Source organism: Squalius cephalus, assembly GCF_949319135.1.
Source record: "Squalius cephalus genome assembly, chromosome: 1".
In the NCBI taxonomy this organism is placed as follows: domain Eukaryota; kingdom Metazoa; phylum Chordata; class Actinopteri; order Cypriniformes; family Leuciscidae; genus Squalius; species Squalius cephalus.
In genome coordinates, this window is record NC_137122.1 from 44,329,544 (window position 1) to 44,357,198 (window position 27,655).

Below are 27,655 nucleotides of genomic sequence, written 5' to 3' on the forward strand. Positions count from 1 at the left end.
TTAGACATGTCAATCAAAGCCTCTGGCTCCTCCCTCTCCCCGTTACTCAGATAGCAGTAATCTACTGCCTCCACTGGGGATTTATATGCATTGCAGTGCTATCATTCAAGTACTCAAGACACCTGCTGAACACTCTTTCTTTTCACACTAAGAGTCTGGTTCATTTCAATGAGTGTTTATGTGAAACAAAACCAGATCCCCTATTTTATATGTGCGTTTGTTGTGTGTGTGTGTGTGTGTGTGTGTATGTGTGTGTGTGAGTATGTGCATTTCTGTATTTGACTGTCTGTCCTTAGGTTTGTTGTCGGATTTAGATTCAGATGTTCTTTCTTACTTTCTGTCTCTCTACCTCCCTCATGCTACCTTATGCTACCGTCTGGCATTTTAACAGTCTCTTTCTCTCCTCCTCTGTCAGTTTCTAACTCTCACCATCACTCTTGAATATTCCGGCCCCCATGAACGGCCTGCATTGGTTTGCTATCGTTTGCACTCAGCTTGCACTTGTAGAGAATGGCGGTTCCACTCCCGATCCACCGTATCTCTGGGTCCCGTCCGGGTCTTCACTTAGACCTTCTGTTTCTTCTCATTCTCCCACCAACACACTCGCTCTTTATACACCTCTTAAACTGAGAAACAAGTGTTTGAAAATGCATGGAGATGCTTCAGAAGGCTGCATTGTTGGATGCATGCTCGTGTTTACATAATCACTATATGAGTGCAGATAATCGTTCAGGCCCAGAATGCACTGGGATGGGCTTGGAACTGCCATACTTGTCTGAAGAGTTACCATGTTCTGACTTACTAAATCCCGATCCGGTTTTTTAGTTCCGGGTCTGAGGGGTTGACTTTCAGTTTCTTGTTGTGTTCCGCTGGTTCTCTTCCTGTGTTCCTGTGGATGGTGACTCCGAGCACCAAGTGACCCTAACTAACACTTCAGTGAAAAATATCCGTCCTCTTTGTATTTTGTTTGATTTTTTTTTTTTTTTTTTTTTTTTTTTTTGTATGTTTGTTTGTTTTTGTGGTCTGCATTTCAGTAGTTTGAGTTCAAAAGGCTTTGCTGCAGTTCCTCTAAAATGTGATGAATCATGTGATTTTGTTGGTCCTGACCGAGTGTGCCAAACTTTTTTGTGAAGGTGTGACCTTCGCTGTAACTGTGCTTACTGTACTGAAGAAGAAAAAAAACAAACAAGAATGAAAGATGAAGAAAAAAAACCTAAACGTCTGTGGTTATTGTCGAAATGACCTCGCAGTAAAAGATCTTGAGATTCTGAATTCGCTCCTGTCGTGTGTGGTCGACTACGCCCTGAATATTATTGGTGCTGACTGATTTCTGACTTATTTGTTTTCCGCTAACGTTCGAATCCATGCAAAACCTCTCGTTCTCACTGTGCCTCAGTCGTAGACCAACACCAGATTGCCTCCACGCATGTTTACACGTGAATGCATATACACACGTAGACACTAGTTCGTCCCCAACACCGTCTCAGCTCTGCTGTCCTGAAGGGCTGGAATCCCCCCCTCCCCCCAGTGTACTGTTGTTTACGGATGCACTTTTTGTGTATCATGTGGGTGTTCATGGGTAATATTTGATAACCTATGACTAGAGGTAACCCAACAAAAAGATCCAGCAGCAGTCAGAACGAACGAATGATTAATGTCAGTGTAGTTTTCCAAGCTGTTTCAGGCCACAAGCGTGTTTTCGCTTTTTTGTTAAAATTCTGTCATTACTCACCCTCATATCATTCTAAACCTGTATGTCTTTGGAGCATGAAAAGATTTTTTTTTTTTGTATCCAAACAATGGAAATCAATGGTAACCAAAATGTAATGTTCTTCAAAGTACGACATGAGGGTGAGGTAAAAAAATGACTTTTTGGTTGAATTATTCTTTTGACATAACAGTCCTAAAGCCCAGTTCACAAGCAAATCCCGCTGTTTTCGTTCCCAGATGATCTAGCAGCGACATTCCGGTTCTGGAATTGATCTCGGCTGCTTATGACATCAGAGCGGCTGTTGATTCGGTTTTGTCCCTGGATCTGTCTGCGTTGGCTAACATTACGCACCGCTGGGTCCGCTCAGAGACCGTTCATAGCACACACCCAACAACAATGACATCTGGGCTGGAAATGCTCGCTTTAAATCTCTCAAGGTTTGGACAATTATTATAGGATGATTGTTTGGAGAATTATTCCTCTTCCTTCTTTTGGAGCGCGCACAGCTCCACAATGAGCTCAGCTGCAGGTGCGAGTGTCTCTCGCGGATCTGGAATTGTGCGACTGGGAGCCAGAGAGAGGCTCGGATCGAGCCAAGCTGCTTCCTTCCTCGGTCTCTCACTCCAATAGTTTTCCCAGAACAGGAAACACCCCTCAGGTTTACAGAGTGCAGAATTCCTGCTACAAATGCAGCCTTAACCAGCGCTGAATCGTATAATGTCTATTATTTACAATATTAGATACACAAACGCAGTGCAGTTTTGGTGTGCCTACAGTGAAATGTATTCATTAATTTATGCATTTATAAAATCAGTAATGAAATGAAGCTTTGAAACGCTTTTAGGCCTAAATTTATATAGCAGATGTATTTGCCTTCTCTTTGTCTGGCACATACAAGAAACAGTGAGTCATTGTGGACCGTTTCCCACACATGCTCAGCGTAACAGATCTATCTTTGTCTCGCAAATGTACGCTGCACACATCACAATGTCTTGATGCACTTTTTATGTATGTTTGGATGCATATTTGCGCGAACAAAGTGTCATGGAGATCTCGAGTAATGAAAGGCTCCGTTTGCAATCTGTAAATTACAGTTCCAGCTTTCCTGCTTGGCCTTCTGACTAAAGAGCGAATCAGAGCCACCAGCTTACATTTCTGTGCACTGATTGGTTTTTAATTCAAACCCCGCCCCTAACCATCAGCATTAAGGCTCCTCCCCTCCACACACGTCAGAGAAGCACCATGGGTTGTTTGTGTTGTTGTTTGTTTTTTGAAACCATCAGAACTTTTTCCATTTAATTTTGAGAATCTGAAGTGCTGCTGTTTCTGTGCTCGACTCTGGGTTGGTTGGACCGCGTGTGGTCATGAGGACCGTAGAGTTCATAACGCTTCTGTGTGTGATGTGACCATTTTGCCTTACATGTTTTCCAGGACTAATTAAAGAGCATAACTAAAGGAGGTGTTTACAGAGTCGTTATTGAACATGCTGCAGATATCAATACAGTACATCTAGTTAGACTAGAGCAATACACATTATTTAGGTTTATAAAAGGTCTGATCTGAACTTGACCTGATCTGCTTTCCAAATGCTTTTTACAACCCAGTGTTCTATCATTCACAAAACTATACACAGAATACACACAAATGTTCTCAAATACTTGCATTTCCATTGTGATATGACTTGTTTAGGGGGGAAAACACTTGCTTTTCACTATAAATATCGAAACATTCTTAAGACGCATTTACTTTACAAAAACTACTGAGGTTTGTTTAAAGCTAATATTAAAACTATTTGCCTGTTTGTTGATGAGGTGAGAAAAACTTAATTTAAATGTAAAACAAGTTTATTTCTCTCACCCCCATTGTACATTTATTTTGTTTGCTTTAAACCAAGTACATTTGGTTAATTTCTCCTAAAACAAGAATAAATATTTTTGTTACTTTTCTTCTAATGTGAATCTATTAAAAGGATGTTGAGTGAAAATGTAACATTCTTACGGTAAAGCGACAAAGATACTGATAAACAGATTTTTATTATTCTTATTTATAGCACAAACAGTACATTTCATTCCTAAAACATCTGTTTACAGACATGGACAACCTGGAAATATAAAGAAATATTTGTGAAAAAAGTGTGATTTTCAGGCCAGGAAACGCAATGTGAATTTCCTTACTAAATATAATAAGTCAAAAATATTTGGCTTGAAATTGATTGTTAATGTGAGTGCAATGTTAATAAACTTTTTTTTTTTTTTTTTTTTTAATCCTTGATAATGAATCTGATATAACATTCAGGAAACTTCTTATCTAGCATGAAGTCTTCAAGATTAATGAGATGTAATCCAAGTTATTTTAGGTGTGTCAAGTTTTTCTTGCTGTTAAACTATTGGTTATACACCCAACATTGAATTGTTAAGAATATCAGCGAACAATCATGTTCATTAATACTAATAGAATGAACATTAAATGTATCCAGAAATGGATGGCTGTCATTCAAAAAGAAACATGATGCTTGAGATTTCAGTCGACGCATGAATCTAGTAAAGCAACATTCCTCTAGGAAACATGGCATCCGCAACTCTGTGGTCAAACTCAAGGCTCTTCAAAGTGCTCTAATGTTTTCCACAGTGGTTCTTCTAGTGCCAGTTTCTGCCATGACCATAATTCCCAGTCTTTTCTTTCTGTGTCCAGCACCATGCCCATGTGAATTACCTCTGTGTCCAGTACTTTTATGTCTGTGTGTTTCATGCCCTCTTTTAGCGTGTGAGCCCCGGGTACGTCCACTCCGATGCCCATGTCTATGCTCAGTGCCATGAACCCTCTTATGAGATGGTCTCCTACCATGTCCAGTTGTTTTGTCTTTACTCCTGAGCTCACGTTTCACCAGAGTCGTCCTGTGCTCCAGCGTTTTTGTCTTCTCAGGTGCCACTGAAAACACTTTATGTCCTTGATGGACTTCATCAAGACACCGGGGGCAGATGAACTGCTGTTGGTCTCCCAATGGTCTGTTGTGCCCTGAGCAAATATTTCCTTTAGGTTCCCCACTTACAACAATCACTGTGTGCTTTTCTCTGGGATAGTCGTTGTTATGATATCTTTGGTGAATCTTACAGGATGAATCCTCGCTTGGATACATCTTCAAAGGTTTGTTTTTTTTGGCGGTGCAGATTTCTCTCTCCGTGTATCCAGGTCCATCGTAATGTGTGGGTTGAGAATCCTGAAGTCCTGTGTTTTTAAACCGCTCCACCACTTCTGCAAACATGGTGTTTTTGTTGAGAACAGGCTGTGGTGAGAAGGTCTTCCTGCACTGAGGGCAACTGTAACCAATGTCTTTGCCACCCTTTTTATCCCAATAGTCTCTAACACAGCCCATGCAGTAGTTGTGTCCGCAGGGAATCGTCACTGGATCCTGGAATGCATCCAGACAGATGGGACAGTTGAATGGATCAAGGTCTTTGAAACACTCCTCTGCCATTTCATACGCTTATCTGAACGAATAATTGTCTGTTTTACATTGTGTTCGCTCTCTCTTTCCGCACTGAGCATGTGAGGGCAACAAAGAGAGAAAAAGGAGCTGGCGTGTTTGAGTGCAGTAACCTGTTGGACAGGTATTAGCAATCTCAACCCTGTCAACAAAGTATTTTTTCATTGTTTTTCTTTGAGAAAATACAGTACTAGCCAAAGATTTGGACACGCCCACTTTTTTATTTTTTATTTTTTACACATTTTAGATTAATAGTAAAGACATTAAAACTGTAAAATAATCCAAATGTTTTAGAAGAAAGTATGATAATAAAAAAAAAATCAAAGCTATCTTATATTTGAGCTTCAAAGTTGTCACTCTGTCTAGATTAAAGCTATGCACATTGCAGCTCAGCCAACTTCTTGAAGAGCATAATGAGATAAAGATTTAAATAAAAATGTTAAGCATAAGTCTTAGCGAGAAACACTTATGTAATGCTTATGAAAGAAGTCTCTGTTACTCATCAAGGCTGCATTTATTTGATCAAAAATACAGTAAAACAGTAATATTTAGAAATTTTACCATTTAAAATAACTTTCTATTTGAATATATTTTAAAATGTAATTTTTTCCTATATGCTAAAGTTGAATTTTCAGCATCATTACTCCGGTCTTCAGTGTCACATCACAGTCACAGTGTTTTTGCTGCTCAAGAAACATTTATTATTATTATTATCAATGTTGAAAACAGTTGTGCTGAATATTTGTTTTTTATGAATAAAAGTTTAAAAGAACAGTGCATGCATTGGGTTAAACCAGTTGAGTTAGATATTTATTTTTATTTATGCCCTTATTTTAATAAATAAAATACACATTGTTTTCAAATACAGTTTGTTTATTCCTATAAAACAGTACATAGGTTTCAACAAATATATATTTAAATTACAAACTATATATTGGGGAGTTTAGCATTTAATGTAAATATACATAATTGTATATGTATCACATACATACGTAACATAAATTCAAAATACACAAGTGTACATACAACACATAATAAATTCAAAACCTATGCAAATATGTACAAACAGTACACATTCAAATCCTACACAAAAATGTACATAGAGTACAAAAATATAATAGCCTATATACATACATCACACACAAATTCAAAATGAACACTAAATGTAAAACTGCACATTAATAACCTACAATTCAATAACCTATACAAATATGGACAGAATACACAAATTAATAACATTAAATCCTAATCACAACTTTATTAAAAGGTCTACACTGTACACTGAATGCATTGATGTGTTGTTGTAAACATACCTTAAGTAATAAAACTACAAATACATACTGTATGTTGACTACTGGACATAATGATGATCAAAGTTCTTAATGAGGCAGGAACTCCTCCGGATATATTAAAGTTTGCATGCTACAAAAACTCCCAAAATGGGTGCAGAGGTCTTGAAATGGTTTATGTCATAGATGTAAAACATTTTTGAAACGCATCCATTGCTTGAAATAAAGTCTTCCACACAGAATATGATAAAAACTTGCGAGTTCTCTTTGTCACCAAGCATCAAGTCATGTGGATCCGGGCTTGTCTCACTGTTCAGGTAATGCAGTTCCAACCTTAAAAGAATAAATGAAGTTCAGTTGGGCATGCACTGTGACAACATCAACAGTGTTAAATTATGAAAAAGTTACATCAAATCAGTGCTGTACTGAATTAAATTATGGTCAGTCTAGTCATTACACCTGCTGTTAAAGGGTTAGTTCACCCAAAAATGTAAATTCTGTCATTAATTACTCACCCTCATGTCGTTCCAAACCTGTAAGACTTTCGTTCATCTTCAGAACACAAAAGAAGATCTTTTAGATGAGTCTGAGAGCTTTCTGTCCCTCCATTGACAGCTACGTATCACTTTTAAGCCCCAGAAAGGTAGCAAAGACATCATTAAGGTAATACATGTTACTAGTAGTTCAACCTCAATTTTATGAAGCGACATGAGTATATTCTATCCCTTAACCATAATTTATCACTTTATTTACAAATGATAAAACTCAAACGCATGTTCACGAGAGCACCTCGACGCATGCGTGTTGTTAAAGAGAGCAGACGACAAGAGTGTGAACGATTATGTTTTTTTGCACAAAGCACTCGCGTCGGTTCATAAAATTGAGGTTAAACCACTGGAGTCACATGGATTACTTCAATGATGTCTTTACTACCTTTCTGGGGCTTGAAAGTGTCAGTTGCGTAGCTGTCAATGGAGGGACACAGAGCTCTCAGATTTCATCTAAAAGATCTTCTTTTGTGTTCCGAAGATGAGCGAAAATCTTACAGGTTTGGAACGACATGAGGGTGAGTAATCATGACACAATTTTCTTTTTTTGGATGAACAATCCCATTAACAAGCAGAATCATTGAAGAAACGAAGAAGTGGATGAACATGAGCCGAAGAGCAGTGTAATTTATCAAAGTTAAGTTGATAGTGTTGCTTTTACTTACAAGCTAAATGTCATTTAAGCTGCTTCATTTCAGCAAATGTTGGACACACCATTTTTCCATTTGTGAGGTATGGCGATGATGGCAGGATGTCAGAAAGGGTTTTAAAGGTCATTTCTCCATGATCATCTTTGAAAGACAAGTTTACAGAAAAACAAAACAAAAACAGTTTTCATCTATACCACATGCCAAAACATTTTTTCCAAAATAAGACACCCCTTCCCTATAGAGGGTATGCATTGACGTCACTTTCCCGCCGAAAAGCGGCTGCGTGACTGGATTTAATTGGGGAAACTGCGGAAACGCGAGTAAAACAAACGATTATCAGTTTAAACTAAAGGTTGGACTCGATGTGTTCCTTACAACTTACCAAAGATCCAGTTATCATGGATATTGACATGCAGCCAGGAATCGTGTTTCCTGACATTTATAAGAGCCTGATTTCAACACCAGGGAAATACAAAAAGCAAATTTCCCAGTGAATGTTTTATATAAATAACCTACAATATAGGTATGTCTAAGTCCAGGTGATCACTTCTATCAATGTTATATAGTTATCATATCGTCCATCCCTAAAACTTTTATAGTTTTTTGTCAGTGTTTATTTAAAAACATGTAATTATACGATCCATTTGCTTCTCTGTACTGTAGTGATGGGTGGGTCCAGTGTTGCCAACTATTTTCAAAGGAAAGTAGCTAACGCCTTCCTTAAAAGTCGCTAAATGTCGCTATGACGTCATACACCAATTAGCATATTCATGACGTCATCGCGTCGTACTTGCGTTCTGCCTGCCTAATGTGTTTTCTCATTAAATTCATGCTCACATACTGTATTTTAATTTAATTTAATATAGTATAATATAATATGATAGAATAGAATAGAATAGAATAGAGCCGAATGTCCAATAAAGCTGTTCTCATTTCCTATATTTTTGGATGGGGAAAATCACTTTGATAAAGAAATATATTATATATATAGTCTAATAACAACACACAGTTACGTAAAACCAGTTAGGAAAATAACCCAACATATTGACTCAATATGTGTAACCCAACGGTTGAGTTAAACAAATAACCCAATGTTTTTTACTGTGTAAACTTTTGAACACTAGTGCATACTGAGTTTTGTGTACAGAATGTTGCTATTTATGTAGTGCATTCTTAAAAGATCCAAACTTGAGGTCTGATCTCTTTCTTTGATCATTAAGAAATAAACTTGCTTAAAACTTATTTGTCATTTTTAAAAGGTTAGCTCAACAAACAGCTCTATAAGTTACAAACAAAATTCAGTTTTTAACAACACTATACATGCATTCAATCATTTGCTGAAAACAATCATGTTGTAGGCGTATTTTCAAAGCAATGAATTACAATGTCCAAAGGCATCTTAAAAATAACCTCCAGTTTCTTTATCCCACTACATTTACCATATGCAACTACGGGCATTGGAGAAAGTTTCTTGCTTTGTAATCCCAGCAGCTGCTGATGCAATCCATGCAGAAACTCAGTCCACAGGGAATCGGTGCAGGACCGCTGAGTTGCTCTTGGAGGAGCAGATCTCTGTGCTCAGCCATTTTAAGGAAGACAATGCAGTGGAAAGACTAAGAATATACTGCCAAAGGCAGGTTTCCTGCTCTGAAAGCAGAGGACTGTGGGTGTCTGCACAGATGCAGGGAAAACAACATCCCAGAGGGCATGCAAACTGATAACGTTCAATATTTTGAGACTCGATACTGACGGTAAATATTAAACAAATGGTGTATATAATGTATTTGGAAAGTTACTAACGTGATTCAATTAAAAGATATAATATGAAATCACATTCTGATTTGTTTTCCTAAAACGTCCTACTGTTTTTAACATGCTTGTCAAATTTAGAAAACCAGTTTAATCAAGTCTGTGTTAAATTATGAATGTTTAATCTCTTAAATCAAACATGCTAAATGACTTTATGATAATGAAACTGGGTAAAATGAGCTGCATGTTTAATTCTCCGTGGGATGCTCATCTCCTGGTAAAATTGCCTCTTCCACCATTTCACATATGGAAGCTCAATTTGAGCTAGAAAAAGGTAATTTTGACTTTTTGGTTTGCCTGTAAATTTGACTTTATGTCTCATAAGTGTTACTCCATATCCCATAATTGAAGTTTGTTTTGTGGTTTTTTTTTTTTTTCTCATAATTGCAACTTTATATTTCACAATCGTATCTCACGATTACCTGTTTTAATTTTTACATTAGTGTCAGAAACAGACTTGCACACAAATATCTGCCCTATATGTGTGGAAAGGGTGTATGCAAATAACAATTTCAGCCAAATTCCAGAAGGAATGATGAGAGCTCAACACTGGCTTCAAAATGCCCTGTGGGATTTAGTTCTATTGAAGATAGACTCTACATTCAGCATAATAGTTGAGTGTGAAATTAGAAAGCTCTTTAAATGTCCTGGTCACTAGCAGTCAGTGTTTTGTTTGAGAACATGCCTCTCTGTACCCTGTCGCTTCTGGTTGCAGCCTGTGTAATATCTGTGTTCATGCCGGAGAAGGTCCAGACGGCCTGCGGAGCTGAGCTGCTACTGAGTCAATCTCCAGCCTCTGTTATAACACTAAGGACAGATTCAAAGAAAAGGAGAGAGAAAGGGAATATGACCCTGTTGCTCAGATTCCTGAACGTGGAGGAATGTTGCAGCGTTTTTGTGCAGTGGAAAGAATGAACAAGGGAAATATTGAGAAGATTTTATTCATATGTACTTTTTAATGTATAGTAAAAAATCATGTTACTGGAATAAATTGAATTCAGCCTACAGACATAAGAGCCATATGTGCATTCAAAATACAATATTAAGTATTGTATTTTTCTTTTTCTTTTTGTACAAGGCCATATAACCACATAGCAATTATTCAGAACACCCTATAACCTAATAACCCTAAAATCAAGGGAATACCTTAGCATTACCCATAATGCCGTAGCATTGTGGCAGCGAAAAAATCTAGTTAGCCTACTCAAACTCAATTACAGATTATTATGCGCCTTCCTTATGGTTTTACAACAAAATCATACACAGATTCAAAATTGCAGATTTAGCATTAATACCAGAGATAAAAACCCAAGTAAGTGACACAATTTGAGGAAACAGATGAGAGATGAACTAGGCGGATGAAGGATGAGTTACAATGAATCTCTAAAACAATATCATAGTTTTATTAAAAAGCATGCTCAACAGATTCAGAATATACAGAGCATTATATTGAGCATTACTGATAAGGTACAATGATTATAACATGACAATGACACTCTAAAATTATTACAAAAAGTACAAAAACACAAATTATTGTTAGCCGAAATACTTAAGCAATAATTAAGCAGTCTTTCACGATCACATTTTTAAAATTTACATTTCTATGAAAGAACTATATGAAAATAAGTAATACACAATTTAGTAAGTATTTGTGGTCTTCTGATTTGTGTTATTGTCAAGGTCAGGATTTGGCTTGATCTTGACTGATTGCAGCTGTTCCTTCAATCCCATGAGCCACCAGTGCCTCAGACAAGAGAGTAAGGAATGTAGAGTCTGGATATCCATTTCTGCACACAAACAAACAAAAGTTGAATTGGAATTTGGAAAGTGGAAATTCTTCAATCTATTAGATGAATAGTGATAAATATATAAACAAGATGTCTAGTTACGCTTCACAGCTATAAAGGCTTTTTAAACAATTTTCAAAACTTTCCTAAAGGCTTTGAAATTCCAAAATCTCAACTTTATATTCATATTCTAATTAGAATTCTGATTCCTTTTTGCTACCTTGATTTAAATTCAGGAATTTAACTGGATTTGAAAAAGCATTCTACATTCAATTCTGAATGATGCACAACCCTTACTGACCCTGATCAACTCAACTGGCAATGTCTGAGTATTAGCACATGTTTTAACCATGCCATCATGGATATCCTGTCAGAGCCATATACTTCATTTGTGTTCATTCCTAACAGATTATTATTAATTAATCAAAAATAGCTGCTCTCTACTACAAAGGAGATGCTAGTTTGTTTGCACTGAGAGGCCTATAGTAGTTGGACAAACATACATGTGTCAAATATGACTATTAGCACTAACACATTCTTGCTAAAATGGTATTAGAAAAACAGAAGTAATTAGAGAATAAGTGCTCTCTAAAACCACAGAAATCACACATTAACATGTCCATGTCACCAGCCATAGCATGATTATACTTACAAGCTTAGCGTTTGTTTAGCTTAGCATCTGGACTCACCTACTCTTCCCTCCCTCCATGCTGGTCTTGTGAGGGATCTTCTTGCCCCAGTTCACTTTTGCATCTCCACCACAGGCCTTCTTGCTTGAACTAATAGTAAAAGTAAGCCCTTGATGAAATGCCTTTTTCAGGGAGGGCAATAAACTCTGTCCCTTTAGGTCGAGTGGCAGATAAGCCTCAAATTTACCACCTTTGAATGGTGACCCAGGATAGGGATCCTTATCCTAGAAGAGATGTGTAAAACATGGAAATTATAAGGTGATATATTTTATTATATTTAAATAATATTTAGCATTTTTCACAATTGTAAGCTATATTTCTAGGATGATTTACTAAATGAAATGTATATAAGCTAATACCCCTTGTATGCCATCAGGTATGCAGTACGTGATCTTGGCCGTAGTGTATTTTGTATAGCCTGGAAGGCTCAAATTCATCTCTGCACATGTCATAGTTCCTTGGATGCCCTTTTGTTCTTTGATGTCCTCGTGTTCTGAGTGTTGCTCTTGAGCCTGATATTCCTGCCGTATATCCTTCGAGCCATAACTTTGCACTGGTTCCCCCAGCACCTTCTTCTGAGAGTACATCCCCTCTTTTCCACACACTCGGCAGTATGAATGAAGTAGTAGGCAGTCACAGCAAAGGATGACACCACAGGTGGTCCGTATCACATTTGTACCGATCGCTCCACACACGCATTTCTCTGAAGTGGTATGGGACAGCAGGTTGGTCTGTTTCAAAGTCATTGCGGTATCTTGTTTTCTGTGTGCTTCAAGTGGTAAAGAAGTTGGCCCATCAATTTTTGGTTCTGTTGTGTTTTCTCTGGCATTAGCTATTTGGCTAAGGGAGTTTATCTTGCTTACTTCATCCATCATAGAACTAGGGTTCTCCAACCTTTCCAACGTAGCTGATTTCTGTTTGGTTGATTTAACTCTACTCTTGCCACTGCTGTTAGACTGAACCGCTTGACTTGTATCCTGTAAAGAACACAGCTTTACACTTTGATCAGATTTAAAGTGATCAGCTTTTGTTGATTGTATGCTCAAAAACGCCTTGGTTGCTCCTTGATCTACATCCTCCTGGAAGGTCTTCATCTGTAATAAGGAATGAGACTTTTGCCCAGAAAATACAACCTTAAATATATCACTGGCTTGAGAGCAAAGCAATTTTGGGCCAATAAAGAAAATGCTGCTCTTTGTGGTATGCAAGGTGACCTTGCGAAAACGTGACCGTACATTCAAGCAGCAGGTTTCAAACAGTTTATCTTTTTCAACCACACCAAGCTCTGCCAAACGTACCTCCTGAAAGCTAAAGTCACTGGCCACCATAGCCACTAGATTCTGAAGATGCCGATGACTTTCTCCGACCTTCGATGAATCTGTGCCCTCCAGTGTCACGCTCATCTCACCTTTGCCGGTTTTTTTTTCTGACATTTGCAAGTCAGATTTCATGCTGTCCAGTTGGTTGCAATAGGCCTCCTTCATATAGGTCCACATTAGAGAAGACACAGTAAGTTCTGCTGCCACTGTAGTAATCGGACAATCTTCACTAGGTCTTCCACTACTGATGCTATTGGATCTTGCTCTTTGATGAGCATGTGCGTTAATCATTGGCTCAACTGTAATCTGGTTATTTTGCACTTGCTCTCTTAGGTACGGCCGACCAGAGAAACTATTGGCCCTCCTTAAAGAGGATTTGGAAGTGGGCACTGATGTAGAGGAGGGAGCAGCTGTCTTCACTGCGGTATTACTGGCTGATAGGGCATTCACACTTGAAGCTTTGACTCCTGTGGTAAATGTTGAAGTGAGTCCAGCAGGAGTAGTTGGTTTGGCCTTGTATGTGCTGAAGGAGGTTCCACCAAATGTATTCGCAGATAACGGGTCTTGGTTTTTAAACAGGACATCCTCTCCTGTAGAGCTTGGACTTGTCATCCTGAATGTTTCAGTTCCTTCCCCTGTCAGTTCATTACCGAGTAAGCCTGCGGTGCCAAGTGAAGACTTAGTGGGTGGTGCTGATTTAGAGTTTGGGTCTAACATTTGCATGTCCATTTTAGCAGTAAGACTCCTTATGTCTCCACCCATCTCCTCTCTTCCATGTAGCCCAGAGCTCTTAAACCGAGCCGCCAGTTTGTATTCTTTTGTATTCCCAACATCCCCTTTTCGTTCAGTGCTAGAGCCAATCAGTTTAGGGGGCACTGGAGTATGTACTTCACTTTTTCTCTTAACCTGTTGCTCTCTCTCTAAGGATTCAGGGGATGCTGAAGCAGAACTGGAAGAGGATGATGCCATTTCTGTCAAGCTCCCCATCACGCTTTTCTCCACCCCAAGCAGTAGCATTTGTTTGGCCTGAGATACCTCACTTTTTTCTCCAACTATATAAATGGTGTCCTGGTCATAGCTAAACAGAACATTAGGCAGTACTAACTGCACATTTTTTAATGCTATGGTCAGTCCGTCTGGCATGTAAAGGGCACTCTTTTTAACCTGGTCTTTCCGCAGACAACCCTCTTGCTGTTGATAAAGCTGCCTCAGCTCCTTATGGGCTTGCCGCATGTTTTGTTTAACATCTGATCCGGTTGGGACCTCTGATTGCAGGTACAGGGTGGTGATTCCCTCAGATGTAACGTGGACCACTTGCACTCCATGATAGCTCAGTATATACTTGTACTCTTTAATGCTCTGCAGGTATGCAAACACATCAGCTTCCATGATAATCGAAAGATCTTCCAAATCAGCTTCATCTATCCTGCACTCTGCTTTCTGCTCCATTTTGCTTTTCTTAGTCTGAGTACTGCGTTCAGTGAGAGCTTCATTGGTATCTTGCAGTCCGTAGTGCTCTTGTCCGAAACCCACCGTGGATACGGAGCTGAGGCCTCCTGCATGAAGGCCTGGTGACTGAGATGCAAAGCTAGCCCATTTCTTCACACTTGCAAGGTCTTCCCTGGTCTCTGGACCGCTGTCTCCACTAAAATTAGGATATTCGGCTCTTGAAAGGTGATGATAAAATAGCATCTGCATATGAGGAAAAGCACCTTGAAAATCTGAATATTTGCCTTGCAAGGTGCACGTATGCTGTAATAAGCCACGTTGCATACGTAGACCTGGAAACTCACTACGCAGTACATTCAGAGTGTCTGCACCCAGAGGAAGCTGACTGCAATCTATAGTCACAGTCATATCGAGGATCACCTAAAGGAGTACAAGAACATCAGTGTCAAAACAAAATGAATACTCGCTTACATTAGTTTGGAAAATGGAACTTTTATTAAAAAAAAAAAAAAAAAACACTGTCTAATCTTGCTTATTCTGTCAGCAAACCTTATTCAGACTCAGGGGCTCTTGGCATGGGAGACCCAGGGAAAGTTCATATTTTATGCCGTCCAGCTCTAAAATGTGAGGATGATGACGAAGTACACTCTGGATCACTAAATTAAACCAGAAAGAAAGGATCAATCTCATTTGACAGGTAAAAACTGGCTCAGCAGTTTACACACAAAATGAGATGTTTGCACACACAGATGGAAGTTCATTTTTTATAATGTTTGATTTATAAAAGCATCAATTTTTATTTTCTCTTTTTCTCACCAAAGAGACTGATACTCACTAATCAGACTCTGCTGCAAGACGAACACACAAGCACATTGAAAACTCACTGCCTTTAATCAGGCTTGACAGTACATAAACTTGCTCACCCCCCACACATACACTTTATTAGCAAACTGACTACACAACTAAAATGTTGCCTTGGCAGAACAATCAGCTAGCAAGAGCCAGAGACTTCATTAGGAATATGCCAGTCGTCTGGCTGCCAATCAGTGCACTTTGGATTTTTTCCATGATCAGCTACTCTGGAAATAACATTTGAATGCACTGAAATTCAGTGCATGTACCAGAAATATAAAGAGTGAGGTAAGATGTGTCAGAATTTTATGCTAAAAACTAAATACATTTTTTTTTTTTTTTTTTGGCAGGTAAAATAAGTAGCATATCAATGCAAACATATCCAGACACTAACATGTAAATCACACAATGCTGTAAATTCCCAGAGTGTATATAAAAAACATGTAAATTATTTTGCTTAAGAATATCCATGAATTAGGCTATTAACTTAAGCATTTTTCCAAAATGGTAGTTGTGGGATAAATTGGGCCATACAACCCTTAATGTTTTCATTATGTAGTAACCCAGCATGTTGAGGATTATATTCACATATTGCTTAAATAAATTAATTGTTTTTGTCCAATAATTCAAGGATTTTTTGGGGGGAGGGGGGGATTCCCAGTGTTAAATTAAATCTGCATGGATTATATAAACACTGCCAATGTTAATTTAACATTGGGTGTTTTACCGTAAAAATAGAAAAATGTAAAAAAAAAAAAAAAAAAAATATATATATATATATATATATATATATATATAGTTTACTACATTTAAATATTCTGATAATTGAACTTTTAAGACTTTTGACATAAATAGAAAAAAAAATTAAAAGTGGAAATGATGAGATACTTCTTTCATATTTCTATGGACATGGTACAAATGCTTTCCCCCCACCTGAAGCATAATTAGTCTTTTATCTAAAGTGGCACCCCACTCTTCCCTAGCTATTTTTTTATCAATATCCATTCATTCATCTATTTACACAATGTACAGTGATGTTTAACAGCAGTCCTAATAACCACTGACCTCTACTCTGCTCAAATGTGACAAGGGCACGCAGAGGTGTCCGACCGATGATAGTGACTGACGTGACCTCTCCTCCTCCGTTCCTCTCGCGTAGAAAGTGAATCAGTAGTTTGTCCCGTAGACGTTCATGATCCACGTTATTTGGCAAACCGTAAACGCACACCGCACGGTTTTCCTCTGCCATCCTTCAGGGTTGCCACCTATAAACACTGATTTTAAGTAAACAAAAGTGGTTAAGGGAGGTATGATTATTATGCGTCACCCACACAAGCTATTTGAGCAGATGCATAGCCCTACCGTAAAATATTTTCCAGCTAAGTCAGTCACTATACCTTCCTCATTATAATAAGCAAACGGGGGGAAAAGTCGTTGTCCAGTCCAGCGTTTTTGTACGTCGGAGCTCGAGCACACAGGAAGTGTAACTAACAACAGAGTCGGTGACCAATGTCGCGATTACACTGTCGTTTTTACAAATGAGTAAAGATAATGTTGTTTTATCACCTATGTGTCTCAATATCAACATTTCGTCGCTTTATTCATCTTTTGCATGAAGGGTTTGCTCTTTTTCTAATTTCGTGCGAGGCGTCGTTAACATGAAAAATAAAAGTGAAAGTAAAAAGGCAGAAGACCAGGAATTGTATTTATGACTTGAGCCGCATGGAAACCGTGATGTCACGAGCAAAAGTTGTTTACCTCATTTTATGTATTTGTTATTTATTATATATTTTAGCAATTTATTTATTGAATATATTTGTTAAGTTGTCCCATGTATGTCTTATCCTGCCATTTAAAGCCTCAGAAAATCAACTTAAATTATTAAAAAAGGTTTAGCTATGGGTAGATAAAAAAGTGAAAGGCTAGATAAAATGGGTATTCTTTTTTATATAATAATAAAATAAAATTAGGTTATTTTAAGAGCAATTCAATTTTATACAGTTACATTAGTAGGCTATTATTATGATAAATGCATAACATATTTTGCAGTGATTAAGTATTGAATTTTCAAGAACCATAATTACACCTCAAATTGATCTGGCCCAGTAATTAAGTGCTTTACAACATAGGACACCTGAAGTGATATCATTTGAAGCGCCACCTACAGGCGATACCGTGCTAGTGCAGGAACACATTGCTCACATTCTAGTCTATTAATAGCTAGAGCTCCACAGTGTGTCAGGTCAACAATATCTTGTGACAGGCAGCTTCGTTCGTGCAAGGACATGCGGTCGTTTCATTAAGAGAAATTGCAAATTTTACAAGCATAGTCTATTCCATATCAAACTGTAACAGATGTTTTCCGCAAGTTTATCATAGGTTATTGAAGAGCAGACTATACAGGAGGAACTTGAAGTGCGTTCAAGGTAGGAAGACCTTACCATTCACACTGTTCTCAGCTGTTGTAGACTGTCTGAGCTAGTTATTAATTTAATTTATAAGTCTGTTCCATATATACATAAACAAAAGCACTTTTACAACTTACTGGGTAGGCTACTGAACTATTGAGCCATGCTGCTTTATAAACACTCCCATGTGCAGTTACTAGGCCTAAACACTAACAGCACAAGGCTACTGTGCCAATACTCTTTTGTTCCAGGTATACTACTCTGGGATACTTCTAAGCACAAACACTCTTGTTGGGATGTCCCGGGACACTTTTCCCTTCAGTTCTGCTTCTCTGCGCTCCTTAAGGCTGGATCAGGAGCTTCAGGACTGGGAGGATGCCAGGCGGGCACTGGCACACAGGAGGGCAATGACAAGACGTCCTCTGCCTGCCGCCCCCAGACTCCGACATGGAAACGAGAGGATCCAGACGGTCCGTGCTCCCCCACCCCAAATACAGTGCCGAGACCCAGCCATCCACAATACCTTCATGTGTGGAGATATGAAGGGAGTGTATGCCGTCCTCAAAGAGCCAGGCATGGTGAATGCACTGATGGAGACCGTACATGAGGAGATGGCGTGGGCCCCGGAGATGGGTAGGACCCTTTAACACACACAAGCACATACATTCAGGGGTATTTGGGTAAATTCACTCATCTCATTCTGTTGCAGGAATGTGGACTCTCATCTCAAAAATAAAGCAGACGTCTGCACTGCGTCTGGCTGCCAGCAGGGGCCACTCTGGCTGTGTCGAGGAGCTGCTGTTCAGGGGAGCAGAGGTGGATGCAGACCCTGGCGGTCGCACAGCTTTACATGATGCCTGTTCAGGGGGCCATCACATCTGTGTGCGCCTGCTCTTAGACCACGGGGCTGACCCTGACCTGCTCGCTGTCGACGGCAATGCCCCACTGCATCTCTGCAATGCAGCGGAAACATATCAGTGAGTAGGCCTGAATATGGTCAGGCGAAGATATAACAAGATGTGAAAAGTTATCAATAAAAACATACAAACTAAATTAATTAATAAATATTATGGTGACACGATTTTGACTTTGCTTCTGAGACTTTATGAGGTACTCTACCATTTAAAGGTTGGGGTAAGTAAAAAAAAAATTCAGCAAGGATGCGTTAGATTGATAAAAACTAGATAGATTGAGTTTTGTAGCATTTATAATGTTACAAAAGACTTCTATTTCATACATCATGTATCTATTTCTGTTTATCAAGGTTTCCACAAAACACACAACCGTTCAAAAGTTTGTTTTAAATATTTTTTTCACTAAGGATGCATTAAACTGATCAAAAAAGTGACAGTAAAAACAATTATAATGGAACAAAAGATGTTTATTAGTGCTGTCAAATCGATTAATCGCAATTAATCAGATCTAACATAAAAGTGTGTAAATATATAATATATTTACAAATTTTATGTTAGATCCGATTAATCGTTTTGACAGCACTAATCTTTATCTTAAAAAAATGTTGTTATTTTGAACTATTTTTGTTTTTCATCAAAGAATCATGAAAAACAAAATGTTTTACGGTTTCCACCTAAATATAATTAGCAGCAGAACTGTTTTCAACATTGATAATAATCAGAAATGTTTCTTGAGCACCAAATCCGCATATCAGAATCATTTTGGAAAAATCATGTGACGCTGAAGATTCTGAAAATTCAACTTTGCATCACAGGATTTTTTTTATATAGAAAACTGTTATTTTAAAATGTAATAATATTTCACAATATCTCACTTTTCTACTGTATTTTTGGTCAAATAAATGCAGTCTTGGTGAGGAGAAGAGACTTTTAAAAAACATTAAAAAATCTCACAACCCCAAACTTTTGAACGGTACTGTATAATTCAACCAAAAATGAAAATGTCTCCATTTACTCATCCTCATATCATTCTGACCTGTATTATTGTCTTTCTGTTGTAAAACACAAAAGGAGATCTTATGCAGGATGTCAGAGCTTTTGTTTTCCGTACAACAAAGGTGATTTATACTGCATACCGTCATACCGTGCTGGAATGAAATTGACATATTTCTTATTTCACCTCTTGCGCACAGTAGTAAATAGCCTGGTAATACCAGACTCTGCTACTTCACTTTGCTTCGTAGAGAGAGTCTGGAATAGCATAATAGAGAAGTGTTTTCTCTCTCGCGGGGGGGGGGGCGCTTGTCTGAAGTTTAAAATCATTGGTTACCCGTAAGCCAATCACATAACGTTTGGTTATGGCGTGTGTTATGCGCATGCTCAGCCGCATCTAACTTCCACTGTAAACACATGTATGATGCAAAAACTAAACCATCGAGCGAAATACCGGAGTGAACATGGCTGTGAACGACTTTTGCAGATTATGTGAAGTAAATCTACGCAAGTACGCATCCACCACGGTACAATCAGCGTCTACGTCACGGCTCTCAGCCCGCCCTCTGTTCGTTGATTGGCCCGGCTGTTTTCAGGCCGGTGGAAAACTGAAAGATACGCTGCTATCTCAGACTGACTACAGGAGCGAAATAAAATTAGCGGAAGTAGGAAGTCTGACGTAGTCAGGCTAAGTAGTAAAGACATCAGTCACACTCTTATCTGGCCTGCAGGTGTGCTGAGCATTTGGTGACCAGTGGTGCGTTGGTGAACGTGGCCCAGCGTGACTCATGTCTCACCCCCCTTCACGTGGCCTGCAGGAGAGGTCTAGAGGACCACGTGGAGCTCTTCCTGTCCCATGGAGGGGATGTGACGGCTCAGACCCAAGAGGGTGAGACACCCTTGAATGCAGCCTGTGCTGGGGCGGAGAGGCCCGCGGATGCAGGACGGTATCTGCGTATTGTCCAGAAGCTGCTAGCAGCCGGGGCCGACGCGCAGACTGCTGGGAGGAAAAAGCACACGGCCCTGCATAATGCATGTGGAAACTGTTGTCCCCGCATTGTTAAACTGCTGCTGGAACATGGGGCTCGCGCGGACATAGCTAACTGTGCCGGATACACACCCATGGACTGCCTGCTGCAGGTGGGATGATGATGGGATAGAGATGTAAAGGAAGGGAAGGTCTGATCTGGAAGAATTGAGTGTGAAGCTGATGGTTGATTTCTTCTCTCTCTCTGTTTTGCCAGGTAGTAGAGGATTACCCAGACCAGCAGCCAGAGGTTGTGGCCCAGTCTCTTCTTAACTATGGAGCACAGCCGTGCTCCCCTAGAGTAAGTGCAGATTGTTGTGTGTCCTATACCTTTAACCTGCCCACTACCTACCCTTTGGTACGAATCCTTATTTTATTTATCTGCGTGTGTGAATCTCAGATGCTGAAACTCTGCCTCCTCTCTCCTGCCACTTTGGAGGTAATGCTGAATTGCTATGCGGTCGTCCCAGCATGTGAGGAGTGGTTAGAGGACATACCAGAGGAACGACTGAAGGTCTCTCTCAATACAGAGAAAATAAATCACATTCCGAAATCATTCTAATATGATGATTTAATTCTCAAAGATTTCTTTATATTATTGAATACTATTATGATTACTAATATGATGATTGTACTAATACTTTGATTTAATTAGGAAATGGTAAATGTCTTTTTTGGTCATTTTAATGTGTCCTTGTAGAATAAAAGTGTTAGTTAGTTTCTTTCTTTCTTTCTTTCTTTCTTTCTTTCTTTCTTTCTTTCTTTCTTTCTTTCTTTCTTTCTTTCTTTCTTTCTTTCTTTCTTTCTTTCTTTCTTTCTTTCTTTCTTTCTTTCTTTCTTTCTTAAATACTGACCCTAAAATTTTTAAGGTGTGCGTGTGTGTGTGTGTGTGTGTGTGTGTGAGAGAGAGAGAGAGAGACTGACATTCAGAAACTAATATCCTAATGAAACAACATGTATTGTACTGTCAGGAGCATCAGTCTTTCTTCGATGCGGTCAGACGGATGAGCGGTCAGCCTCGCTCTCTTCAGCACCTCTGCCGCTGTGCGCTGCGTCACCACCTGGGGCCTCTGTGTGACTTCGCAATAGTCCAGCTCGACATCCCCTGCACTTTAAAAGACTATCTACTGCTGCATAATGATGGACAGCTCAGCTGAGCTCCACTCTTAGAGAAACAAAAAAATAGCTGACTGGAAACAGTGGACTGAACGTTTCTTTCTTTCTTTTTTTTTACAAACTATATTTATCATCTGTAATAAATGAATACATTGTTATAAATTGATGTCTGTCTGATGGTTTCATATCCCTAGACACCTCTCAACAATAGAAGCTAATTCAAGGATGGATTATGGACCAGTGGAGTCTCTGGCTTTCAGAGCAGAGGCCTTAAACTAAGAGGCCCACTGTGACCTGAAGACAGAAATGAGGCAGTGCAAATGTAATATTGATAGAGATTAAAATAAAGTGATTATTTTATTGATCGATGGATAGTGCTTGAATATGTGCCAATGGCTATCCAGCACTAACTGAATGTGTTATTGCAGCTTTGATGGTGGTGTGTCAAAATCTATAAACAGTTATTGCTCTTCATTTATCGTAAACCACGCACACTAAAACAACAACACACTAAAGCTCCTGACAAAGAACTGCCCCACAACATATTTTTCAATAATTAACTGTACAGACATATTTTAAATAGCCAAAACATAAAATGTATATCTGTCCCAGAATTTTCATGCAACCCTGAAACCTTGTGATTTTCCCCATTACACAAGTGGGTTTGTACATTTTTTGTTTTTATTTATGTACTTAATTATTTAAGGTAGAAGTGAGATATTGAGCATTACGTTGTTTTCACCAAAGAGCAGACTTTGGTTTCACAAAATCACTGAATGTTTTGCCAATCACGTGACCTCCCAACTCTGACTGAGGCTGAGCGTCAGCTGTGCGCGTGCGCGTGAGATTGTACGTGTGTTTATTTATTTCTATGCGAAGTGTTGCGTCTTTCAACTGGCGTAGGGATTAAAACAGCGTCGATCCAGAATGATCTGAAGTAGGAGAAGGTAAATGTGCTGTAATATATGTTTAGAGAACCAGTGTTCTGTTAAAACTCGCGAATCAAGGTCGTCCTATATCACCGCTAAATGATTAGCTGCCTTCCCTTCCAGACAGACAAAACAAAGATCTTTTTTTTTTATTAAATATATTTTATGCTCGTTTTTCGTCTCAATTGTGTTTAATATAGACTGTAAGTCTGTTTTATTCCATGTGGGCGACATTAAATGTGTAACGTTAACAGTGAATGTTTGTTAAAGGTTCATGGCTTTAGCGAAACCGCTAGCGAACATCTAAACGAAGGTACAAACTGTCTGATAACAGTGTGTTTCAAACTAACGTTAATGAGCTAATATATAACATAACATAAAAGAGGGAAATTATAGTTTTAATGCAGCACCACATTTGTGTTTACTTTCAAATAAAAGTATATGACACTCAGTACTTTGTGTCACCGGGCTTATTGTCTAATGCAGTTAAGAAGTGTGTCGCTTAATGTTAGGTAACGTAACAGAGTTAAGGATCTTTACGATCCACGCAACACACTACTGTAGATGTTTCTATCAGATTCAAGTAGTTCACCAAGACTAAGAAGTCTTCTTTAAACTCAACATGAAATTCTATTTGACTATTTGCTTTCTTAATACACTTTCCTGGTATTATTGTAAAAGACTTTGATACATCCTTCCTGTTTGGATGACATCACTGAGCCCTGTTATCTGATTGGATAATGTATTGTAACAGTATTTTGTATTGTTGAATATCCTATTTAACGTAGAAATATGTCACATTACAGAAGTAAAATGGCTTGTGAATGCGTTTTATGTTGACTTGATCTTTCTCTTACCTGTGTGCTCAGGTAGAGAGGGGCTGGGATGGCGGTGTGTGCTCTAACTGTGCTTGACGGGCTTGGGGAGGAGGCTACGGCTTTGGGTGGCGTGGTCGTCCTGTTCCTGGCCGTGGTTCTTGCCTGGCTGTCTACCCACGTGGCTGACCGTGGAGATCACATTCTGGGAACCATTCTTACCGTTGGTGCCCACGCCTCCCTCATTGGCCTCGGGGGTCACGACAGTTATGCAAGCTCCCCTCCCAGCTCAGAGCCCAGCGAGCAGCCGGACGAGGAGCCCACAGAGGAGGAGAAACAAGAAGAGGGCGAGGGCCGGCCGGATGGGGGAGATGATGTGCCTGGAGAAGAGCTGCTGGATATTCAGGGTGGGAGGAAGAAAGTGAGCTATGTTCAAGGTGATGAAAACGAAGAGGGGATGGAAGAGGAGTCCGAGGACGAGGCCACCAGCATCACGGTGAGACTGAAGTTTCTAAATGACACTGAGGAGCTGGCAGTGCTCAGACCGCAGGACACTGTTGGAGTGCTGAAGAGGTGAGTCAAACACACACAGGAAGTAGTGAGAAAATATCCTAGTTATGATCTTGCGTATGGATGGGAGAAATCGCTATGCTCAGTCTCTCAGCTGTAGGAAAGGAATTCCCACGTTTTGGTACAAAAAAAAGGAAATTTGGTAAAGACATCATCTGATCTTTATGTCAGCTGTACCAACGTGAAAACTACTTTGTTTAAAGTCTGATTTGAACTTATATGTCAGTATTGTCTCTTATGCATGAAGATTTGAGTCTTTGCAGAACTTGGATTGTGCAAAAAATATTAAAACCATTTTTCATCCTTTTACGATATTCAATATATACCTTGATTTTTATGGATTTCCACTGAAATGAAAGAAAAGGGGTATTTTTAGAAGCCATCATTTTAACCAAACAGCCACGATCCATTTTTTTAAACGATGATGCAAATGAATAGCTGAAACAGAATTTGGAATTGATTAGTTGAATGGATTTTGGGGGAGAAATCAAGCTCACCAACTCATGGCCATTTTTGGTGAAGGTTTTTCTTTAAATGTAAGTTGATTAATATCTACAAACCAACATTTGGTCCCAAACTATCTAGCTATTACTGAGTAATTAAATGTTGTTGTTTTTTTAAAGATGTTTCTTATCCACATCAAGGCTACATGTATTTGCCTAAAGATACAGTAAGAGAACATAATATTATAAAATATTATTAAAATTTAAATAAATTATTCCTGTGATGCAAAGCTGAAATTTCAGCATCATTACTCCAGTCTTCAGTGTTGCATGATCCTTCAGAAATCATTCTAATATGCTGATTTGCTGCTCAAGAAACATTTCCTCTTTAATATCAATGTTGAAAACAGTTGTGCTGCTTAAAGAAACCATGATGTATTTATTTCAGAATTCTTTGAAGAATTGAAAGTTCAAGATTGTTTTGTAACATTATTAATGTCTTGATCTTACTGACTCAAAACGTTTCAACAGTAGTGTCATTTTAAATGTTTACATTTAGTTTGTTTAACATTTCTTGTTATAAAAATTCTTTATGCATTGTTTCGCACATGAGTAGTCCACAATGTTTTGCTGTCCACATGACCCATCAAGTTTTTGCTACAAATCAAAAAAATCAAATTGTCTGTTTTAATACTATTACACTTGCAAGTCACAAGACAGTATGAGATTGCAAACTCAATAAACATGTTGCTCCATTGCACAAACAAAGCATCTTGTTTTTCACTCAGTGATTTCTCTCCCTCTCTTTCTCTCAGTAAGTACTTCTCTGGCCGTGAACATCAGATTAAGCTCATCTACCAGGGCCAGCTGTTGCAGGACCCCCAGCGCTCTCTCCTGTCCCTCAACATCACCCATAACAGCGTGCTGCACTGTCACATCTCTCAAGCCCAGGCGCTGCGTGAGGCGGCCGCAGAGGAGAACCCTCGAGCCGGGAGAGGCTCCATGCTCAGCGGAGGGCTGCGGTCGGCCGGCCTGGCTCTCAGCACAGGAAGCCTGGTGATCCCCGTGTTCGTGGTGCTGCTTGCCGTGGTCTGGTACTTCCGAATCAACTACCGCCAGCTGTTCACTGCCCCGGCCACCATCTCTTTGGTTGGGGTCACGGTCTTCTTTAGCTTCCTCATCTTCGGCATGCACAGTCGATGAGAGGACGAATTATGCCAATATTAGGAAGACGAAACGACAGGACGTGAAAATAAGCAGTCAGTGGTAGCCGAGAAAGTTCTCAGGGAGCCCTCGAGGGTTCTGGTGCCATTTAGACGACTGAAGTCGTGTGTGGGGTGAGAGTGTGTGCTTGTGCTTTCAGCTTTGTGAGCAGCAACACTGCTGTATAATTTAGCTTCTTGGAGAAAAAAAATAGCTTTATAATTATTTAATCTCAGCCTAAAGTGTAGCTTCTCTGTGTAAAGAGAAGTTAGGGTCCCATGTCAGACCGGGCTTTTATTTTAGAGGAATTGCAGTCAGCTGATGGTTTTTATCACTTAATGTGTCTCATCTTCACCGGTATTAGCACCACTATCATCTGTTGTAGAAAAAGAAGTCATATGATCAGTCTTATTGCACAAATAACAACAGATGTGATGTATCAGTTAGCAGATGTTGTGAGACATTAATTTCCTTTTTGATTTACTCATCTGATTTTTGATGTTTGTGATTGAAGGATGTTTTTCTTTTCTTTTGCCAGGTATACTGAAATCTGTATTTATTTCAAACTTGTTTTTACATGACAGTCTGGTTCAGCATGTCTGCTGCTAGTTACAACTCATAGTAATCAATTAGGAGTTTCATACTTGAAGATTTTACATGCAAGCAACACAGAAGCATCTGGACCGTTTTAGTCTAAATAGTCTATAGAAAACTCACTGCATTAATAGGCAATTCATATGTGACTGATAACAAAGCAAATAATTTCTTGTCCTGTGTGAAATCTGTATATAAGCAATGTATTTACTGTAGATAAATCACGAGAGTTATGGAGGAACCTTAAAACTCTCTGACAATATGATGGTTCTCGTATGAATGGGTCACACTTTTTCTCAGTATTGTCAGAAATTGGGGAAACCCCAAAATGGTTTAGGGGGAAAACTGGTCTATGTATTCTCACCCTTGCTTTAACAGACAACCAGCACCTCTTTAATTAAAATGCATTTTGTTTTTGCTTTGATGCAGTAATTCAGAATAAAATAGCTTATCTTTGAAAAAAAAAAAAAGTTGTTGTGTTAAAGTTGTCTTATCCACACACACAATTAACACCATCCATAAATCCATGATGAGGCTTTAAGGGAAAATCCCCATTTGGGTCCAAACCTGCTGTATGCAATGCTTTCTTCAGCAAAACACCGAACAATTTTCAAGCCCATTGATTTCCAGTCTATGGAAAAATAATACATTTCTCAAAATATCTTGATAGAATATATTCCATAGAATAATAATTGTTATATATATATATATTTATATGGGGATGATTAGGAGGCCATGATGATAGACAGAGGCCAATGGGCAAATTTGGCCAAGATGCCAGGTATAAACCCCTACTCTTTTTAAGGACATCCTGGGATTTTTTCTGGGGTTTAACATCTCATCTGAAGGACGGTGCTTGTTAAGAGTATAGTGTCCCCGTCACTACACTGGGGCGTTAGCACACACACAGACCAGAGAATAAGCACCCCCTGCTGGCCTCGCTAACACCTCTTCCTACAGCTACTTAGTTTTCCCAGGAGGTCTCCCATCCAGGTACTGACCAGGCTCAACCCTGCTTAGCTTCCGTGGGCAACCAGTCTTGGGCAACCAGTCTTG

General features: G+C 39.0%; 4 protein-coding genes across 7 annotated transcripts; 2 read left to right on the forward strand and 2 right to left on the reverse strand.

Annotated features, from left to right (window-relative positions):
* Window positions 1-4,021: 4,021 nt before the first annotated feature.
* Window positions 4,022-5,402, reverse strand: LOC307167500 (E3 ubiquitin/ISG15 ligase TRIM25). The gene has a single exon (XM_079886658.1). The coding sequence runs from the start codon at window positions 5,184-5,186 to the stop codon at window positions 4,314-4,316; it is 873 nt and encodes a 290-aa protein (XP_079742784.1). The 5' UTR covers window positions 5,187-5,402; the 3' UTR covers window positions 4,022-4,313.
* A 5,471-nt stretch (window positions 5,403-10,873) lies between these two features.
* LOC307148634 (uncharacterized protein) lies at window positions 10,874-17,274 on the reverse strand. Of its 2 annotated transcripts, none has more exons than XM_079854306.1 (6): window positions 16,985-17,274; window positions 16,653-16,861; window positions 15,285-15,391; window positions 12,327-15,155; window positions 11,968-12,191; window positions 10,874-11,278 (listed from the first exon to the last, which is right to left on the reverse strand). In XM_079854306.1, exons 2-6 carry the CDS (start codon window positions 16,834-16,836, stop codon window positions 11,173-11,175), a joined length of 3,450 nt encoding a protein of 1,149 aa, XP_079710432.1. In that variant the 5' UTR covers window positions 16,837-16,861; window positions 16,985-17,274; the 3' UTR covers window positions 10,874-11,172. The 2 variants fall into 2 exon arrangements, with proteins under 2 accessions (XP_079710432.1, XP_079710431.1); XM_079854305.1 differs by having other exon boundaries at window positions 16,950-17,266.
* Window positions 17,275-17,799: 525 nt separating this feature from the next.
* On the forward strand, window positions 17,800-22,408 carry asb16 (ankyrin repeat and SOCS box containing 16). 3 transcript variants are annotated; one of them, XM_079886767.1, is made up of 7 exons: window positions 17,800-18,013; window positions 18,247-18,628; window positions 18,705-18,972; window positions 20,634-21,042; window positions 21,147-21,230; window positions 21,330-21,443; window positions 21,901-22,408. In XM_079886767.1, the coding sequence occupies exons 2-7, from the start codon at window positions 18,292-18,294 to the stop codon at window positions 22,084-22,086; spliced, it is 1,398 nt and encodes a 465-aa protein (XP_079742893.1). In that variant the 5' UTR covers window positions 17,800-18,013; window positions 18,247-18,291; the 3' UTR covers window positions 22,087-22,408. The 3 variants fall into 3 exon arrangements, with proteins under 3 accessions (XP_079742893.1, XP_079742891.1, XP_079742892.1); XM_079886765.1 differs by having other exon boundaries at window positions 17,820-18,013; window positions 21,369-21,443; window positions 21,901-22,204; XM_079886766.1 differs by having other exon boundaries at window positions 17,895-18,013; window positions 18,342-18,628; window positions 21,901-22,209.
* A 445-nt stretch (window positions 22,409-22,853) lies between these two features.
* On the forward strand, window positions 22,854-27,069 carry tmub2 (transmembrane and ubiquitin-like domain containing 2). The gene is made up of 3 exons (XM_079891418.1): window positions 22,854-22,992; window positions 23,844-24,362; window positions 25,618-27,069. Exons 2-3 carry the CDS (start codon window positions 23,860-23,862, stop codon window positions 26,003-26,005), a joined length of 891 nt encoding a protein of 296 aa, XP_079747544.1. The 5' UTR covers window positions 22,854-22,992; window positions 23,844-23,859; the 3' UTR covers window positions 26,006-27,069.
* Window positions 27,070-27,655: the final 586 nt, after the last annotated feature.

What these genes read in the sequence shown, in the direction of transcription:
- LOC307167500 (XM_079886658.1), bottom strand. Translation starts at nt 5,186, where the DNA reads ATGGCAGAGGAGTGTTTCAAAGACCTTGATCCATTCAACTGTCCCATC.
- LOC307148634 (XM_079854306.1), bottom strand. Translation starts at nt 16,836, where the DNA reads ATGGCAGAGGAAAACCGTGCGGTGTGCGTTTACGGTTTGCCAAATAAC. An exon ending in CACATTTGAGCAGAGTAGAG is followed by an intron (nt 15,392 to 16,652) that starts GTCAGTGGTTAT and finishes GGTTTAATTTAG; the next exon opens with TGATCCAGAGTGTACTTCGT. An exon ending in AGCCCCTGAGTCTGAATAAG is followed by an intron (nt 15,156 to 15,284) that starts GTTTGCTGACAG and finishes GTACTCCTTTAG; the next exon opens with GTGATCCTCGATATGACTGT.
- asb16 (XM_079886767.1), top strand. Translation starts at nt 18,292, where the DNA reads ATGTCCCGGGACACTTTTCCCTTCAGTTCTGCTTCTCTGCGCTCCTTA. An exon ending in GGCGTGGGCCCCGGAGATGG is followed by an intron (nt 18,629 to 18,704) that starts GTAGGACCCTTT and finishes ATTCTGTTGCAG; the next exon opens with GAATGTGGACTCTCATCTCA. An exon ending in AATGCAGCGGAAACATATCA is followed by an intron (nt 18,973 to 20,633) that starts GTGAGTAGGCCT and finishes TCTGGCCTGCAG; the next exon opens with GTGTGCTGAGCATTTGGTGA.
- tmub2 (XM_079891418.1), top strand. Translation starts at nt 23,860, where the DNA reads ATGGCGGTGTGTGCTCTAACTGTGCTTGACGGGCTTGGGGAGGAGGCT. An exon ending in ACTGTTGGAGTGCTGAAGAG is followed by an intron (nt 24,363 to 25,617) that starts GTGAGTCAAACA and finishes TCTTTCTCTCAG; the next exon opens with TAAGTACTTCTCTGGCCGTG.